Source organism: Eulemur rufifrons, chromosome 28, assembly GCF_041146395.1.
Source record: "Eulemur rufifrons isolate Redbay chromosome 28, OSU_ERuf_1, whole genome shotgun sequence".
Classification (NCBI taxonomy): domain Eukaryota; kingdom Metazoa; phylum Chordata; class Mammalia; order Primates; family Lemuridae; genus Eulemur; species Eulemur rufifrons.
This window is the reverse complement of record NC_091010.1, coordinates 59,596,645-59,614,587: the sequence shown is the minus strand read 5'-3', so window position 1 is coordinate 59,614,587 and position 17,943 is coordinate 59,596,645. Positions and strand designations below refer to the sequence as shown.

General features: G+C 42.3%; 1 protein-coding gene across 1 annotated transcript in view; it reads left to right on the top strand.

The window, feature by feature from the left end:
* The first annotated feature begins 7,973 nt into the window (after positions 1 to 7,973).
* The window catches only part of HSPA12A (heat shock protein family A (Hsp70) member 12A), a 128,285-nt gene continuing 118,315 nt past the window's right edge, over positions 7,974 to 17,943 (top strand). Inside the window, exon 1 of the mRNA XM_069460011.1 lies at positions 7,974 to 8,115. Coding sequence (XP_069316112.1) covers positions 8,028 to 8,115 — 88 coding nt within the window. The 5' untranslated portion in view covers positions 7,974 to 8,027. The remainder of the gene's footprint in view (positions 8,116 to 17,943) is intronic.

Sequence of the window (17,943 nt, the reverse complement as noted above, 5' to 3'; positions counted from 1 at the left end):
AAATGAAGACAAAGGAAAATATAGCATTTTAGCAGTTTTGCAGTATTTGTCTGAAAACCTTTATTTAGCTTTGTACAGGAATCCAGACTGAATTGAATAAAATGGAGCCCTTTTTTTAAAAACAATATCAGTGACCTTTTGAGGTGATTAAGCCCCCTGGTAATCTATCACTTTTATTTTAACCTTTAGCATTTGTGCCAAATTATAAAGTTGATGTGTTATTTCTCTCTTGCTTTCCAAATAAAGCAGAAAGCTGGAGCCGTAGGCATAATGTGAATGTTCAAAGCTGGCATCCTATCAAAGGCTGTTTTAGATTCAGCCTTCCGGTCATTTGTTCAAAGGCCTTTGACACTGAAGACCAAAAGATACTGTCGGAGATGCTACTGCTGGCAGTTTAATTGGTATTTTTCCGGGAATAGACATTCAATATCTATATGGGCAGAATGAAACTGGAAGTAGGGCAATTATCCAGTGAGTTCAGACAGTAAAGAGAAGAGGAAAAGATCAGGCAAAAGAAACTCTTTAAGCAAGCTATTTTGGCATTTTTAAATAGATAATTTTTTTAAATTTATAGCAGTAGATACAACTTAAAGGTATTTTTGTAGCATAATTATGGGGCTAATAAAGCAAAAGGAATACATATAAAATACCCTGCAAAGGCCAGGTTTTCTAATTTGTACTTCTTTTCTTAGTATAAAAGTAGCAAAATAGATGTTGGAATTGTATTCATTGTGAGTGATCAAAATGTTAACTGTGTTTCCCACATGGGGGGCAGCAAAGAAGAGAGGAAGAATCCTAGTTAAGAGGACCAGTTAGATGTTTTATCAAGTTATGGCTAAACATGTTTTCTCGGTTACTGTTGCAAAGATCAATTTGGCTTGTCTGCTGGCCCCTGAGAGTTCTGGGCCTATTTTGTGGTTGCACTTCAGTAAGAGTTAATAAATTGTTTGACTTTTGTAATTAAACTTAAGAACCTGATTGAAGGGGATTTTAACTTCCTTGAAAATGTACTTTAAGTTAATCTGCTTAAGAGGAGTTATCTGTTTCTTATTAGCAAATTCAGAAGACGATCTCTGCCTTTAGGCCTGATGGTTTCTGCAGGCCTGGCCATGAATCTTACAGTGATGTTAAACTTTCAAAAAATTATTTGGGGGATTCAAAAAATATAATTGTCAAAAATTTAGGACTTGACTCTTTAATTTTGGCAAAGTGGAGGTTGGTGGTTGTTTTTTGTAGTTGTTGTGGATTGTTATTTTCTCTTTTTCTGCCTTGATTTGCCTTTCAGAATTGCTATTTTGTCCAGTTTAAGAAGTCTGAGAATTCTAGTTGTTTGGATATTTTTTAAAAAACTGAACACTACTCACAAATGCAGAATGGGAATTATTTTTTGAAGAATTATTATTTGGGGGAGTAAATTCCCAGGACATTTTTAGTGAATAAAGTCATTTTAAGCATATTTCTCAATATTAATTTAACTGCATCTGTTTCATATATGACAATCATATATAAATTAACATAATTGGAGGACTATGTACCTCCAAAATTATTTAAGGTGACATATGTCAGTTAATCTCTAACATATTAGATTAAATTTCTGGAACAGATTTTTAAAAATGCACTGAATTGTGTTGTATGCCAACAAGGGATAATGTATGATTGATCCTGTTTTTAATTAAATAATGCAATTATTGTATTTTGTGATTGTGCATTCAACACCTTAGGTGGATGTTATAGAAATAAAACTACTAATGATTGGAATCAATTTCTCAGAAAACATAATGTTTCCATCAATACTTGAAAGAGAAAAGTTTAGTAAGGATAAAAGACCGAAATATTTTTTCTAAGTGGTAATGCTTTGAATATGTGTTTATTGATGCTGACTTTTGGCCTGGGCTATAGCCAGCAACTGTATTTTTACTGCTACAGTTTGGGTTAGGAAAGAATAGGAAAATGCAAGAGAATCTCATACACAGTTGTACTGAGAGTGGAATAAAGAGTTGACGTGTATTAGGATAATTTTGTATGAAGGTACTTTCACTTGAGATAAATAATTGAGGCAAAAGTGAGGTTTTGAATAGAAGTATCTGGGTGCCTGTCCTGACCCCCATTTCTTTTTGTGTGCATGGAGATACGGCCAGGGAAGCAGGGAAGCAGCGTGAGTAATCCAGGGTTCACTCTCCCACTGCCCTTGTCAAATCTAGCAAAGCTCCCTGAAAGAGCCGCACTTGCCCAACAGCTGTTGGACGGTTGCAAAAATCGGAGTTGATTTATAAACAACCAGTTGATTTAAAATACCCCTCAGCAATCCTAGGTAATCATTCTTCCCAGAGTGAGAAGACCAGATATTTGCACTCTAGTCTTAGAAACTTTGTGGGGATTTGAATATAGAGAAGATTGTGAAACAAACTCAGGAAAATTCAGGGAATTTCAGAGAAAAGAGCCATCTCGGTTAACCTTAGATCTCTATACCTTCTAAAGAATTTTTCTACCTCTCAAATTTTAAAAGTAGAGTTCCTGTTGGAGAGAACTAGTACCAAATTTCTTTTTGACGTGGAATTATTCTGAGCCAACACTTGTTGGGAGTTACATTAACTTGTAGATCTGACCTGAAGTGTGCTTGCCTAATCATAAATGCTTTCTTTTCTTTATAGCCAAGCTGACAGGAAAAATAAAGTTCCTGTGCCGATTGTGAGAATATAAAATCAAAGACTGTGTTTTTTAGGGTAAGAACAAAGGGTTATAATCATAACTTTTAAGGTATGATATTTGAAAAAAATAAAATGTGTATTTATCAATTTATAAGTTTTGGAGTGAAAATTGTCCTATGTATCATCATCTATTACCCTCTAGAAAATATAGCCATTTTTAATTCTTAACTAAGTAACTAATATTTGCAAGAAAAATATTATCTGCTCAATAATTTTTTGTATGCTTCCTACAAATGTAATGTTGGAAAATTAGTTGGTTTTTTAGCAAGATAATTAATATATATCTGTAAAGATAAAAGATGCAATCAAAATGAAGAATTCAAAATTATAAGAACTCTTTTATATTTACAATAGACTCTATCTCCAAATATTATTCATTATATGAGAACAAAAAGAATCACTGTGTGGGTTTTTTTTTGTTTTTGTTTTTGTTTTTCGTTAACTACAAATAACTTTTTCCCTTCCCTATATGTGCTGTCTGGGTTTGACTCTAACTCACTAGGGGCATGTCTTGAACTTTTCACACTCTTTTTCAAGCCCTCATGCTAAGAAAAAGAGCACTGTCCTTCTTGCCACAAGACTAGACCCTGGCTGTTGCATCAGACATGTCACACACATGCCTGTCCCTCTGGGGTTAAGGCTCAGCTGTCACATCGGGATCAGTCCCTACAATTGCTGCGTTTGTGATCGTACCATTACCATGTTTATGATAGACTCACCTTGCTCTCCAAATTGAGACTCTAGAATTATATACCTCATGCCATCCTGTCTCATCTATTTTTGACAAAATACGTAGGTAAGATTTTAGGTTTTGTTTGCACTAGACATCTACAACTAGTCCTTGGGAATCAGTCATACTTGTGTTGATTACTAAGATACATCTATTTCAATTGCATATTTTTAAATAAGCTGTAACTCTGGAAGGATGTGGGGGAAAGGGGTTGTGATCGGTATCAAACTGAGAAAAACAGGGTATGGGAAAACTCCTTTGGCTACTTAATGCTTTCTGACTTTTAAAAGAAAGGAAACTTTGCAGCATGTAAGTCCAAGAAAATTGTAGGAACCAAAAAAGTAGAGCAAAGCTCTTCATGGGGAAGGGGAGTGAAGTCTATGCTCATATAGCTTCTGTAATGTCTAACTTGATCATAAACTCTATGGTTGAAATGTTCCTTTGTAATGATCTTGTGCATTCTGAAGAGGCATAACAGTAAAATTGTTTCTTCCCTTAGCCAGTGGTTCTATATTAATTCAGGAGCTATAAGACAAAGTTCAGATTGACACCATTTTCTAAGTGCAAAGTACGTGCACCTTATATATTGAATACAAACATTTCAACAGGTCCTGTTACTCCTCAGCCTGATGTTAGCTTTTTATTTAAGTATAAAGGATCTTAACATTTCTGTGTGTTAACTTTTAGTGGATGAGATACATATTGGTAACAAATGTAAACACATGGATTTACTAAGTAAATAAAGCACTCAGGTTGAAGTGTGTTTCTCACTACACAAGTAAATTTACAAATCTAAATTATGAAGAATGTTAGCAGTTACCACTCAGAACAATCACATACTAGCCCAGGTTATAATGCTCTTCACTGTGTACACTGAATCAGCTGTGCATGGACATAGGGATAAGGCAACATTTTAAAAAATGCTTCTTTTACTTTTAAAACCACACCCAACATTTTTACAAATCCTGTTTAGTATGAAGCTCAAACAAACTTAAATAAAGGTTAATTTATACCTTGTGAAGTCAGTGGTTTAAAATGTGCTATGGAGATCCACATGAGTAATAAGATGTACAGCATGATTTTGTTGTCTCTGAACTTGGGGATTCTAGTCAGACCTCTTGCATCATGTGCAAATAAACCAAAGAGGGGATGCAAAAGTGAAACCAGTCCTGTGGCTGCTGTCAGATTGGACATTCATTCCGCTGGTGATGTGCTTGTTTGGCTTGTTTCTCTCCTCTTCAAACGTTCTTTTTTCCCCCCTCCAGAAACATGGTGAAACGGTGTTAAAACTGTCCATGCACACTCTCACTCTGGGAGTTCATGAAGAGGACACTCGGCCTGAGGACCTGCAGCAGGCGAGCCACCTCCCGGCTCCCTGCCACACAGAATGCCACCTCCCAGGCCCTCCCCCAGAACCCTGGCTTCCTGGCCCTTCATTACGAATGGGGTTTCTCTTTCTAGCCACTATAGTCCAGGCTCTCCTATTCGTGGCTGCGGGGGCTTAACTCAACCCACTTTGCTCTGTCTTGACGGCCTCTCCAGTAGGCAAAGCTGTTAGAAATCGCCGTGTGCTTGTATTTACCGCTCACTTGTCTGTTTCCCATGATGGTATATGAATCTGTTTTTTAGATAAGGGCCTCAGAGCCAGGTAAAACTTTTAGAGTTATTTAATTCCATATTTTATTTAGTTCTATATTAATTATCTGATTATATGTCTCACTTTATAGACAAAAAGAGTTTCCAATATAAGCAGATAGAAAAACATTTAAGTTGCTGGTTAAATGGTTGTCAACATAATTCTTCATATCCAGGAATCAGTTTTTTTAATGGGATTACATTCAAAGAACTTCTTTTTTTGTGTTCTCTTCACTACATAGGTTGGTAAAGGAAAAATCCCTTTTATTATATGTCCTATGGGTAAGTGTCCTGACTGAATATCATGTATATTCTGATAGTATTAAAAGATTTTAAAATCTGAAGTCCCAAATCTCTAAATTCCAAGAAAAAAATGCTGTGCCTATGTACAGTTATGGAACTTGTACCATGACCCATGGATTTTTCAGACTTATAATCGTCAATGGTCTTTTTTTCTACTTCTGTTTATTCTCTATGTTAGTAAGTAGGCAGGTGTTTTGGCCTTTTTGAAAAAGTGCATTAATAGCCACCTGTACTGCCCTCACTTCGTGAGCTAGAAAAAAATATCCAGGGCGCACCCTGATGAAAGGTGCTCCGCCTGAGCTCTGTTCCCAGCTTGGCAGCGCTGCGGTACGGCATGTTGCTAGAGGTGCTTCCCACAAATGAAATTGAAAAAGCCTCTCTCATATTTAGATACAAACTTAGGCCTTCACCTGTCAGGAAAATGAAACCATCCCTAACAGCTTTTTATTTCATTGGCAGGTTCATGCCTACGACAAAGTGGTTTTTTTCCCCAGGTGAATTACTCCCTCACATTGGTGTAGCGGTGACTATTTAATAAAGCTATTTATGAAAACTCCGTGAGTGTGTGGTCCCCGTTCCCACAGTGTGTCACTGCCGCCGCCAAGTGACAGGTCTGAAAAATCAGCAAATGCCAAACAATTAAAGCATTAATTCCTCTTTCCAAAACCCAGCTACCTCCTAGACAAAGATATTGTCTTCTTCTTTGAAGAGAAACGAGACTCTCTCCTAAATCACACCGAACCTATGTGGGTGTCCTTCTAAATTCATGGCTTCTGAGAAAAGAATTGCATGGGTGACTAAGAAAATAATTTTTTTTTTTTATGTCTAATCTTAGGGTTCAGGGAGTTTTTTTTTTTTTTTTTAAACATGTTTGGTTTGTTTTCTACAATCTGACACAAAAATCATACCATACATACCACAGGAAAGAAAGTCTCTGTCCTAAAAATTCACCAGTCACACCAAAAACTTGTAAGTCCAGGAACACACAAGTACTTGGGGATGTATGCAAAGACTGTTCTCTTTAGCAACCTCATTCTTGAACGGGGCTAAGAGCTTTTCAATTGCAGTGACATTTTCAGCCGGGAAGTAGTAGTTGTTGCAGAGCAATGTTTTACAGGCAATTACTTTATATGATCAATGGAGCAATTCCCCTTCCAGAAAGGAACCAAAGCAATCAAGTTAAATCATTAAAGAGAGAAAGAGAGTGGGAGAAAGGGTTCATCTCATTAGCAGGTGCCAGTGCTGCAGGCTCCTTGGCAGCACACAATGTCACTGGCCCTTTAAGACAATGACTGTGCTCCCTCCGCCATCGCCACCCCCTCCCCGTAGCTGTTGACAGGTCTAAACCTCCCTAGCAGCCCATTGTGGCCACAGTAGGAGGCACCTGCAGAAAATGTGCCAAAACCAGGCGGGGAGCAAGAGCTTTTCAATAAGCTCCACAGCTGGAGAGGAGAGGCCACACTAAACAACGAGCTGGGCCCAGGCATGTGACAGGGAAGGGGGTCAAAAACACACACCTCCTATCGGCTTTCTGAGCACTGTTCCGTTCAACTTGCTGACATCTTCTAGCTGGCTTTTCTCTATTTGCTTAATATGCTGAGGTATTTAGCTTAAAAGCACTAAATGCTCCATCATGATGAGCAGTTTTCCCTGTTCCCATTTACTGTCATTAAGGACATTTCCCAGTATTTTCAGAGAGTATTACTCTCTTTCTGCCCCAAACTAAGATTGTTGTCTTTTGCCTCTCTCTGTGCCTGGTTGCAGGCATTCCCCACCGCAGGGCGCCTGCTTGATTTTACTCATCTTTCATTCAGGGACAAGTAATGCTTTCCAAATTTAGGATCAGTGCTGCCTCTGTAAAGCTCACATTCTGATTGCTTTAAGCACACGTCTGAAAGCTGAATCCTTGCATTTCAGCTCAGTAAACATTTATTGTGCATCTACTGTGTACTCACTGCTGCTCACAGGGCTTCCAGAACTCCAGAGATGGACAAGACGTGTTCCCCCCTCGCACTGTTTAGGATCCAGTGGAGAGACTAGATAGCTAATGTAACTGCGAATTTCAGGAATTGGTTTTGCACCCATGCACTTGTCTTTGCGATATTTACAGCACTTTTGAGAATAAACAGGAGCAGAGAGGGAGGACAGGGAGGGACCTGGGATGTGCTGGCGGTGTCGTGGCTTTGTCGAACTTGCCTTGGGAAACGAGGGCAAACTCTCAATGTCATCTCTCTACGATACATGACAGAGAGAACCTGACCCTGTTCCTCAATTTTGGCAGCTCTTTCCTGTCCATGACTCCTTATGTTTACATGACACTTTCCAGTTTTCATGATATTTCCATCTATTTTTTTCTCACTTGAACCGACATAGTAAGGCATTATCTCTGTCTTGCAGATGAAAACATTTGAGACTCAGGGCTAAGCACCTTGCCCAAGGCCACACAACAAGTAGGTGGTAAGTGCAAAGGCCTGCCAGGGACCCAGCTCCCCAGTGCCCACCTAACCCTTTCCTCCCTTTCTACCCGGCAATGTCTCTTCACACTGTCAACAAGCACGAGTATGCACGGGAGTGTGCAACTTAAGCACTTAAGCGATGTGGACACAGACAGCTACATTTTCACAGTAAAACTCTTTTCCCCCCTCCTACAGATGGAGAGTGTTGGCGTGTACGGATTCTGTGGGTGTAAAGCAAAGAACAAAATGAAGTGTGATTCAAAGTGGGAAATAACCGCTTCAGGTAGGAAATGAACTGATGTGTGTAAGTATCAACCTGGCATCTGAAATAATTACCCCTAGAACTTCATTCCTTTGGAGATGGACTAGATATGTTTAAAGCTGGGACACTTAAACTTCTGTGCACATAAGATATTTGCCGAACTGCTGCTGTGACATCTGCTTGTTCAGAATGCCAACAAGGGGTGAGAGGTTTGAGAGAAAGAGTATTTCAGAGGTACCCTCAAGTCAGGAAACAAAATCGTTTCCCACCTGCCCAAAGCCTGAAATCGTGCCAGTCATGCTCACAAGGATAGATCATGGAGCGGGACCTAGCCTCAGTGTAGCCCGCGCCCCGGGCTCACGCTGTTTCCTGCCCTGCTCTGGTGGCCCTGGGAGATTGTCTCTGTTCAGGCACATACAAAGGCAGGAAGAGATGGTCTCTCGCTCTTCTGAGCTTGTTTTTGCGTTACCATATCTCTCCTCTCAGAGGACTAGTCCTCTTCCTCCTCCTTCCTCAGCTCCTCCCTCCAATTCTGGAGAAAACAAGCGGACTATTCATGTAAAAAGAGAAAGAGTGAGAAAGGGAGGGGGGGATGCCACCGACAAACTCCATTGAAAGCCACTGGCTGTTCATTTACATTCACACTTTTAAAAAATGTTAACTAATGATGTTAAATGGTTTGCCAAAGGTCCTGGCAGGTCAGTTGTAGAAGTGTCATTTCTGCCTAATTAGGGCTCTTGTGGCTGCCCGGGGGCCTCCCAGTGCAACTGGTGACAAGCCTAGAGCTGACAGCTTCAATTGGTGCCAATAGGAAGGTTGGGCTGGTCATGGTTTCCAACTCAGCCAGGTGTTTGCTGAATGGAGGAGGGGCTTGGCGAGATCTGAGCGCTTCTGTGATCCTTTTTCTTTCTCTGCTCCCTCCAAGTCCTTCCCCTTTGCCTGTCCTGTCTTGTGTCAAGGTCAAGAATGAGCTTTGCTAAATCAGCAATTTGGGTTATCTCTGGGAGGTCATTAGCAATCCCAAGCCCAGACATTTCAAGTGGTCTTGGACCCCAGATGCTAGATTTTTTTTTTCTCCCTAAAAATCAGAGAGGAGGAAAGGGAATGCTTTAGGTGAAAAAAACAATAGTAGGAAGAAAACAAAACAAAAAACCCCAGAAAACTCTGAGTAGCCATCAAAGTGTTAAACTTCTGAAGACATTCATAATAATAAAATTGCTTAAAGAGAAAACAGCTAAAGCATCCCGATCAACGCTTTAAATATTTTAAAGAAGAAAAGATGACAATGAAAAGAAATCCTATAATGTTCTATGGGATACATAATACTTGTCATATACTAGGTGCTCAATAAGTAATTTATTGTTTGATTTGATTTTTCAGGCAGAAAATTATTATCCGAGAAACAAAGAGTGATTGATAGAAATCTGGCTATTTTTCGTGCTTGCTTTAACTATTCTATAATGCTCTTTGAATTTCTCAGTTGACCATAAAGTACACGCTAAGTTGAAGTCCCACATTATGGATTGATATGGTTATCTTGGTTTTTGTTTTGTTTTGGTTTTGACAACTTAAAACAGGCAAAATACCACTAGTGCTTAGCACCTCTAGACTGTGGCAACTGCCACACAAAGAGGCAGTCCCATGGCCATGGTAGGACATCTGTGTCCTGAATTTGGATTTGACCAACTGGCAGCTCCTGTGGGGATGACGGTACTCCCTAGTTGTGCCTGAATTGAACACGCCAGAGCTCGGACACGCACGAGCACACGTGCACAGACAGAGCGTGCTAGCAGGTCTGTTAGACAAGGAATGCAAGGATTAATGCATGGGCATTTGGGGGCAATGTTGTGTTATACTGAAGGGAAAAAGTGAACTAAGAAAAGTAATGTTTGTTTTATGAAAATCCAAGACCAGATCCAAAGGTTAGTTGTGGAAATGAGGGGGTGTCTAAAATGAAACTTCGGTTTTACACCTTTCCGTCCTAGTCTGATGACCTCTTTCCCACCTGCTGCCTCTGTTTTCTCTAATATGGGACAGGGAAAATTGGGGCCAGAAAAATAGATTGTTCGTGCCCGTTGATTTTATCAAAGGAGCGTTACGAAGATTAAATGAGACCGCATATATAAGCACAGCTAGGACAATACCTGGCACAGAACAGGTGTTCAATAGTGGTGACTTCTCTCCCTGCTGTCGTGAGTCCTTCCTGGTTGGAGACCGTGTGCTGTTCTGTGGTGTCAAGTCATTTTCCAGCCTGGTAGCAGGTGAGCTACTGAGTGAAGTCAGAGACTAGAGACTGATTCAGCTCTGAATCTTCAGTGAGCGGCATGGAAGGTTCCCAGGACGTATCTGACCAAAGAGATTTGATAGAATTGACTAATAGGCTGACCTCGTGAATGATGAGGGAAAAAATTGATCTAGACGTATTCAAGCAGTTTAGTGGACTGTCTCAAACTTCCATCCCAGGGATCTCTTCTGTCACTAACTTCCCTTAAATAATCTACTTTGCATTTTTGCCCTATCTGCTTTTTCTCTGTCCCTTTCAGCCCCATTACGCATTGTTTTTCCTCTTCTTTGGTGACCTTTATCTTTCTTGCTGCTCCTGTTGCCTGTTGTTTCCTCATGATGGTTTTATTCTGGGACCTCATTTCTTCTCCAATTCCCTTTCTAACCCGTCTGGGCTCTGCCTCCCCACCCGCCTCTGCCTCCGAGACCTGACCTGCAAAGCTTCAGGTGCCTCCTGCGTGCTTTGAGGGGGTACGATTGTCCTGTGTCTCTTCTGAGTGCTAAAAAGCGGCCACTTAACACTCTCCTTGTGGTCAGGAAGATGAGTATTTAAAAATCATTCTAGAATAGATTAGTGGTAAAGGAAACTTTCCTCAGCAACTCAACCAGCACGGGAAAACACAAACCTTTTGAAAACTTATGAACAGAGGAAAGAACATGTGAATTACAAGTCCTCTGTTTTGTGGCATTAGTACACTCCAGTGGTATTTGTCATAACTGATCAGTACAATGGTGACCCTGCAGAGGTGAAATTATTCAGTCAGATATTACGTAAACCCTTTAAAAGACAAATCTGATTTTGTTATTCCCTTGTTTAGGGCTTTCTGGTGGCCCTTCCAGATCTGGCTCTGGCTTCTTTTTGACCTTGAACCTTACTCTGGTTGTGCTGATCTGCTAGCAGTTCTCTGGACCTGCTAGGATGTTTCATGCCTCAGGGCCTTTGAACAGACTCTTATCCTGGAATGAGTGTCTTTTTCCCCTTTTGTTCTTCTGACAAATGCCTGCTACTAGGACAGAGTCTCAACTCCCTAACACCTCCTCTGCAAAGCTTCTCCTGACGCCTCCCAAGTTGGATTGACCTTTTTGAATTCTGCATCAAATCTAGTTGCCTTGTAGTGTGGGTGAGACGGCATGCACCTTGGCCTACATGTTCCTAAAGACAGAGCTCTAAGCTCTCCAAGTTCTGCCATGGCGTGTCATGGTACGTTTAAGTCAGAAAGCTCATTCGAGGAGGAGGATGCCTGGCTAGAAGAGTGTTCTTGAACTTTCCCCCCTGCGTCATCTCAGGTGTAGAGACAGTCCTTGTTTGTCGAACATTATTCCTCCCCATTCAGTCCCTTGAGCCTGAGCTCGTCAATGGTGGTGAACACGGGTTTCCTACTCTGCCGGGGGTGCCCGCAGCGCCCTCCTGCGCTGTGCTGCGCAGGATGCTCAGGCGGGGCCTCACTCACGCCCCGGCACTGAGGACAGCCCTCGCACAAACCCACAAGGCCTTGCTGGAGCTCAGAGGCAGCCGTGAGATCTGGAAGTTGGGTGAAGGTTCAGTAATGGCCAATTCCAGGACAGCCAACCCTCGTGTTTACCCTTTGGATTGTATTCTCACGCTGTTGCTTGTAGAGGGAGAAGTTCCTGTGTCATTTATGTACAAGTGCCTATTTGACGTTGAGTGGGTCACATTTATTTTACCCTGTATGCGCATAAAATCCCTGTTTTAAAATCAGAATCTAGAACTTTAAACGCTGTTGGGTTCTTCTCTATTTTTCCAAAGTCATTCAGTGGCGCTGAGTGAGCCCACCCCCTGTCCCGATGCCCCCTGCTCCTCTCTCTGCTCCTGTGCTCCCCTTCCTGGGCCCCTTCCTCTCGGCCTTGCCAAATCCTACCCACCCTTTGAGAACCCCTTATGTGACCTTACCCCTTTCTGCTTTGCTGTGGCACATACAGTCTTATCTGCCATTCAAACTTCTCTCTTATGATGCAGAGCTCTGACAGGGTGTGGAGGCTTGGATGGAAACATGGTAAAAATCACGATGTTGTTTCTCACACTTTTGCACCATAGTAGTACAAATTGCAGAGCTGAGTCAACTGGTGCTTCTGCAGGAGTGGAATGTTTTTGATATTTTCTGTTTTGTTTTTTAAATATCTGCAAATATTTAGTGTTCTTCCATAAAAATTGGAGTTCATGGTTATATATAGAAAAGATTTTCTAGAGAGTGCCTTTGTGTGTCCTTGGTGCAGGGTTGGCTTGGATGTGTGACCTGTGCAGTCACACAAGGCCCTGTGCATGGTTTAATGCTTTGCTGTCACCATCTTGAAATTCTTAATACCTTGACTGAGGGGTCCTGCATTTTCATTTCACTCTGGGCCCAGCAAATTATGTCAGTGGTCCTGCCTTTGGGGTTATGCAACACCCCCTGCCCCTAACTGTGAAGCACAGGCTTTAAGTTTTAAAGCTTAACGTGGCTTCGTCTGTCTCGGCCCCCCCAGGGTAGCACAAGAGGCTGGGTGCTCCTTAAGAGAGGAGTCTGGGCTGAAGGAGCCGGCGAGGCAGGAAGGGTCGAGGAACCTGGACGCCAGCCTTGCTGAGGATCAGCCCTGCCTTGCGGTGTTCTTTGTGTCTGTCTGCCGAGGGCTAGGAGGGGAACGGTCATTCTGTAATTCACATGCAGTGAAGCTGCTTGAGAGAGTCTTTTCCAAGTCATTTGGTGAAGATTTTCCGCTTATTTGATGTCTACAGAAAAAAATCCCTGATGAAACACACCAAGTTTGAAAGTGGAGTTTTCTTTTTAAAATGTATATCCATAAGTTCCTGTTCCAGCTTGTCATTTTATTTCCTTTCACTTTTATAACCTCCTGTCTTATTCCAGAAGGAGACTTTCAGACAGACATATAATAAAATGGTAAGAAGGGTACATTTGAGAAACAAGACTGAAGGGAAACTAGGGCAAAGTCAAGGGTAGGGTTAGTTCACAAGTACGTACCATGAGGTCTTGTTGAATTTTAAAAGATGGGCCATGACGTGTCCCCAAGGTGCCTAGTAGCAGAACAAAGACAGACGGGTGCCAGGTACGCAGCAGGGGAAGGCAGGGCGGGAAGCAGGTCCCAGCTTGGCTTCCACTGGCCCCGGTGGAGGATTTAGAGTGTCCCGGGAGTATGGTGGGGCTTTCCAGAAATCTCTTTGCCCAAGGGACCGTGTCATATCTCTTGGAAATCCCAAGATAGCCCAGAGTGAAGCTTTACTTGGAGGAGAGGGATAATTTTGAGCACTTGACAATGTCTTATTGCCCAGCCTGTCCCCTCCTCTGCCTGCAAACTGAGTAGGACTTCATCAGATGACACACAAAGCTCTTCACTGCTCCGTGCCACCTGTGCTGGTCCTCTGCGATGTTGCACGAGGCAGTGGCTCCAGCGACATGGCAGCAGCGGTGGCCGCGGTGAGCCCGGTGTTGGCAGTGTTGGTGACACTCACGTGGTGGCAGTGGCACCAGCACTCGCAGCACCTGTACCTGCAGGAGAGGTGGCACCGGCACCTTCAAAGTGGGTGTGGCAGCATCAGCGGTTGCAGGGCTCGATGGGCTTCGGCGAGTACAGGAGGCAAGTGGCCAGCAGTGGCCCAGCGGCGGCCCTGCCAATGGCTCTGTGAGTGACTGAAGCCTGGACGCGGGAGACACCTGGAAAGTCTTGTCCAAGTAGGTGTTTGAGGCTCCCCTGAGGAAGACTTCCCAATAGTTGGGGGAAATTAGAGCCAAAGACATGCGCTTTATGCATTTCTTATGTTAAAATGTCCCTATTTTTAGCCTTAGGATATGGTGACCCATGAAGATATGAGTGACGTGAGATTTAGAGCGTTCGTAAGACAACAGCCGGCCAGCTGGTACGGAGGAGCGCGCTCTCCCTAGTGCAGGCAGCTGAGCACACGCCATCCTTTCCTTCAGTGGTTCATTCGGCACACGTCTGTGGGAGCCTGCTGGTTCTGGAGTCGGATTGCTGGGATCTAAATCTGGCTCTGCCACTCACTAGTCTATGATCTTGAGCAAGTTATGTGGTTTCTCTACACTGCAGTTCCCCGTCTGTAACATGCAGTGTGGATAAGAAGTATCTGCCTCGTTGGGTCTTAGGAGAATTGAGCGCACGTGAAGTGCTTAGCACAGTGCCTGGCACAAATTAAGCATCCAGTAAACGTGAGCTGTGATTACGGGTTGTGAGATGTACAGACTCACACGAGAACCCATTAATTAAAGTATCGCTTGTCCACATGGGGGACGTGCACAGCCGAAGTCCTGAAGCCCGTGCTGTGTTAACCATGGCTGTCACGTGGGGAAGAGGTTACAGGTGATTTGATTTGATTACTTTTCTTATCTGCTTTAGGATTTTTTCCAGTATACATGAACTTTGTGAGATTTTAAAACAGAAGGGGAAACAATCCCCTTTGCGCCTCCCTTTGGTGCTTTATTCGGCTCCGCGACACCTCCGTCCTCCGTGTGCTCGAGCAGATCCCAGGCGGGCAGGTGGTGTCTGTAGACAGCTGGGACTCTCAGGAGGTTCTTCCTCAGAGGCTCTGCTTGGAGTTTCTGGCCCTTGTGTTTCACTCATGCATTCATCCAGCAAACACTGACTGAGCACCTCCTTTCTGCCGGGCACGGTGATAAGTTCTGGGGAGACAATAGTGAAAGCCACTGGGTCCCTTGATGGATCTGGTAAGCTAGTGAGGCTCTCGGACTGTCCTCCAGTGATCAAATACACATGTCACGGCAGGTGGAGGTGCGATGAAGGCAGGAAAGACAGTGCTGCGAGCGTGGGCAGCGGAGACGAGGGCGGAGCGAGGCTTCCCTGGGCGGTGACAGTCAAGCTGAGTTGGGGAGCATGCGTGGGAGTTGCTGGACATTTGGGGTGGGGGTGTGCAGTCCTGTGGGGTTGCACACAGCATCTGATTCCCTGTCCACGTGATGGCCCTTCACGTATCTGAAGATGGCTTCTACCCGGGAGTCTCTCTGTTTCATTCCCAGTTTCTTCCTCTTTTCTTCCTAGGATGTGATTTCACAGCCTGTTTTCATCCTGAGATCCAGTTTGTTCACACCCCTTCTTTTATAACAATTTTATTGAACTATACTTCACATATCATACAATTCACTTGTTTAAAGTGTACAATTCAGTGATTTTTAGTAAATCGCAGAGTTGTGCAATCATCACTGCCATCAGTTTTAGAACATTTTCGTCACCCCCAAAAGAAACCCTCACACCCATTGCCAGTCATTTCCCCACAACACCTCAGCCTTGGGAAGCTACTGATGATTTTCAGTCACTATAGATTTCCCTACTCTGGACATTTTATATAAATGGAATCACAGGGGATGCGTTCTTCCGTAAGTACTTCTTCCTGTAGTGCAAGATTCATTCATGTTGTAGCATGTGTCAGTACTTCACTTCTTTTTATTGCTGAATAATATTCCATTATATGGATTGATCAGGTTTTGTTTGTCCATTAGTCAGTTGATGGATGTTTGAGTTGTTTCCATTTTTTGGCTGTTATGAATAATGCTGAGATGAACATTCACATACAAATTTTTGTCTGGACATATTTTTTCACTTCTCTTGGGTATATACCAAGGAGTGGAATTGCTAGATCATATGGTAACTCTGTTTAACCCTTTTTTTTTTTTTTTTTTTTTGAGACATTCTCGCTCTGTCACCCTGGCTAGAGTGCAGTGGCATGATCATAGCTCACTGCAACCTCAAACTCCTGGGCTCAAGTGATCCTCCTGCCTCAGCCTCCCAAGTAGCTGGGACTACTGGTGCGCACCCTCATGACTGGCTAATTTTTCTTTTTCTTTTTTTTTTTTTTGTAGAGACGGAGGTCTCACTCTAGCTCAGGCTGGTCTCGAACTCCTGGCCTCAAGCAGTCCTCCTGCCTTGGCCTCCCAGAGTGCTAGGATTAGAAGTGTGAGCCTGTTTAACCTTTTGAGGAACCACCAGACTGTTTCCCACGGTGACTGCACCATTTTATGTTCCCACCAACAGTGTATGAGGGTTCTTATTTCTCCACATCCTTGCCAGTGCTTTTTATCATCTGCCAGGTTGATTATAGTTACTCTCGTGGGTGTGAAGTGATACCTCATTGTGTTTTGATTGCATTTCACTGATACCTTATGTCTATCTTTTCAGGTACTCACTGGACATTTGGAGAAATGTCTATTCAGATCCCTTGTCCATTTTTAAGTTGGGTAATGTCTTTTTGTTATTGATTTGTAAGAGTTCTTTATATATTCTAAATACAACTCCCTTCTCAGATGCATTATTTTCAAATATTATGTTTTCAGCATTATTCTTTGTGTTGTCTTTTCACTTTCTTGATGATGTTTTTGAAGCACAGAAGTTTTAAATTTTGATTAAGTCCAGTTTGTCTTTTTCTTGTTATTGCTTGTACTTTTGGTATCATAACTAAGCAACCATTGCCTAAGATAAAGTTTCAAAGATTTATACCTATGTTCTCCCCTTTTATTTCTTCTAAGAAGACTTTTATGATTTTAGCTCTTACATTTAGGATTTTTGTTCATTTTTAATTCATTTTTTATAAAGTGTGATGTAGGGGCCCAACTTCATTATTTTGCATAGCATCCAGTCGTACCAGCACTGTTTATTGAAAAGACTATTCTTTCCCCACTAAATTATCTTAATATCCTTGTCAAAAATCAATTGAGGCCGGGTGTGGTGGCTCATACCTGAAATCCCAGCACTTTGGTGGGAAGATTGCCTGAGGCCAGGAATTTGAGACCAGCCTGGGCAACATAGCAAGACCCCATCTCCAAAAAAAAAAATTTTTTTTAAAAGATTAGCTGGGTATGGTGGCATGCACCTGTAGTCCCAACTGCTTGGCAGGCTGAGGCAGGAGGACCTCTTGAGCCTGGAAGTTGGAGCTATGATCACAGCACTGCACTCTAGTCTGGGTGACAGAGCAAGACCCTGTCTCAAAACAAAATAACAACAACAACAACAACAACAAAACAACCAGTTGACTAAAAATGTGAGGGTTTATTTCTGGTCCTCCAACTTCCTTCTTCTTTTTCAAGATTGTTTTGTTTATTCTGGGTCCCTTGCATTTCCATATTAATATAGGGATCGTGTTGAAATTGTAGATCAATTTGGGGAGTACTGCCATTTTAACAGTATTGTAAATCTTCTCATCCATAAATATGGAATATCTTCCTGCTCACTTCGGTCTTCTTTAATTTCTTTCAACAATGTTTTGTAATTTTCAGAGCATAAGTTCTTACCTCTTTTATTAAATTTATTCCTAAATATTTTATTCATGCGATGCTATTATAAATGGAATTGTTTTCTTAATTTTATTTTTGGATTGTTCATTCCACATCCCTTTTAAAATGTGGTCCCTAAAACCATCAGACCAGCACTAAACACAGTGAGATGTTCACCTCGCACTTGTGGATACAGTTATCTACTATTACCCAAGACAAAGTTAGCTCTTTGTAGGAGGGCAAAGTTGGAGTGGAGTGGTTGGCATAGCAACGTCACACCATTGACTCATGTCAGCAGCCCCCCCACCCCCATACC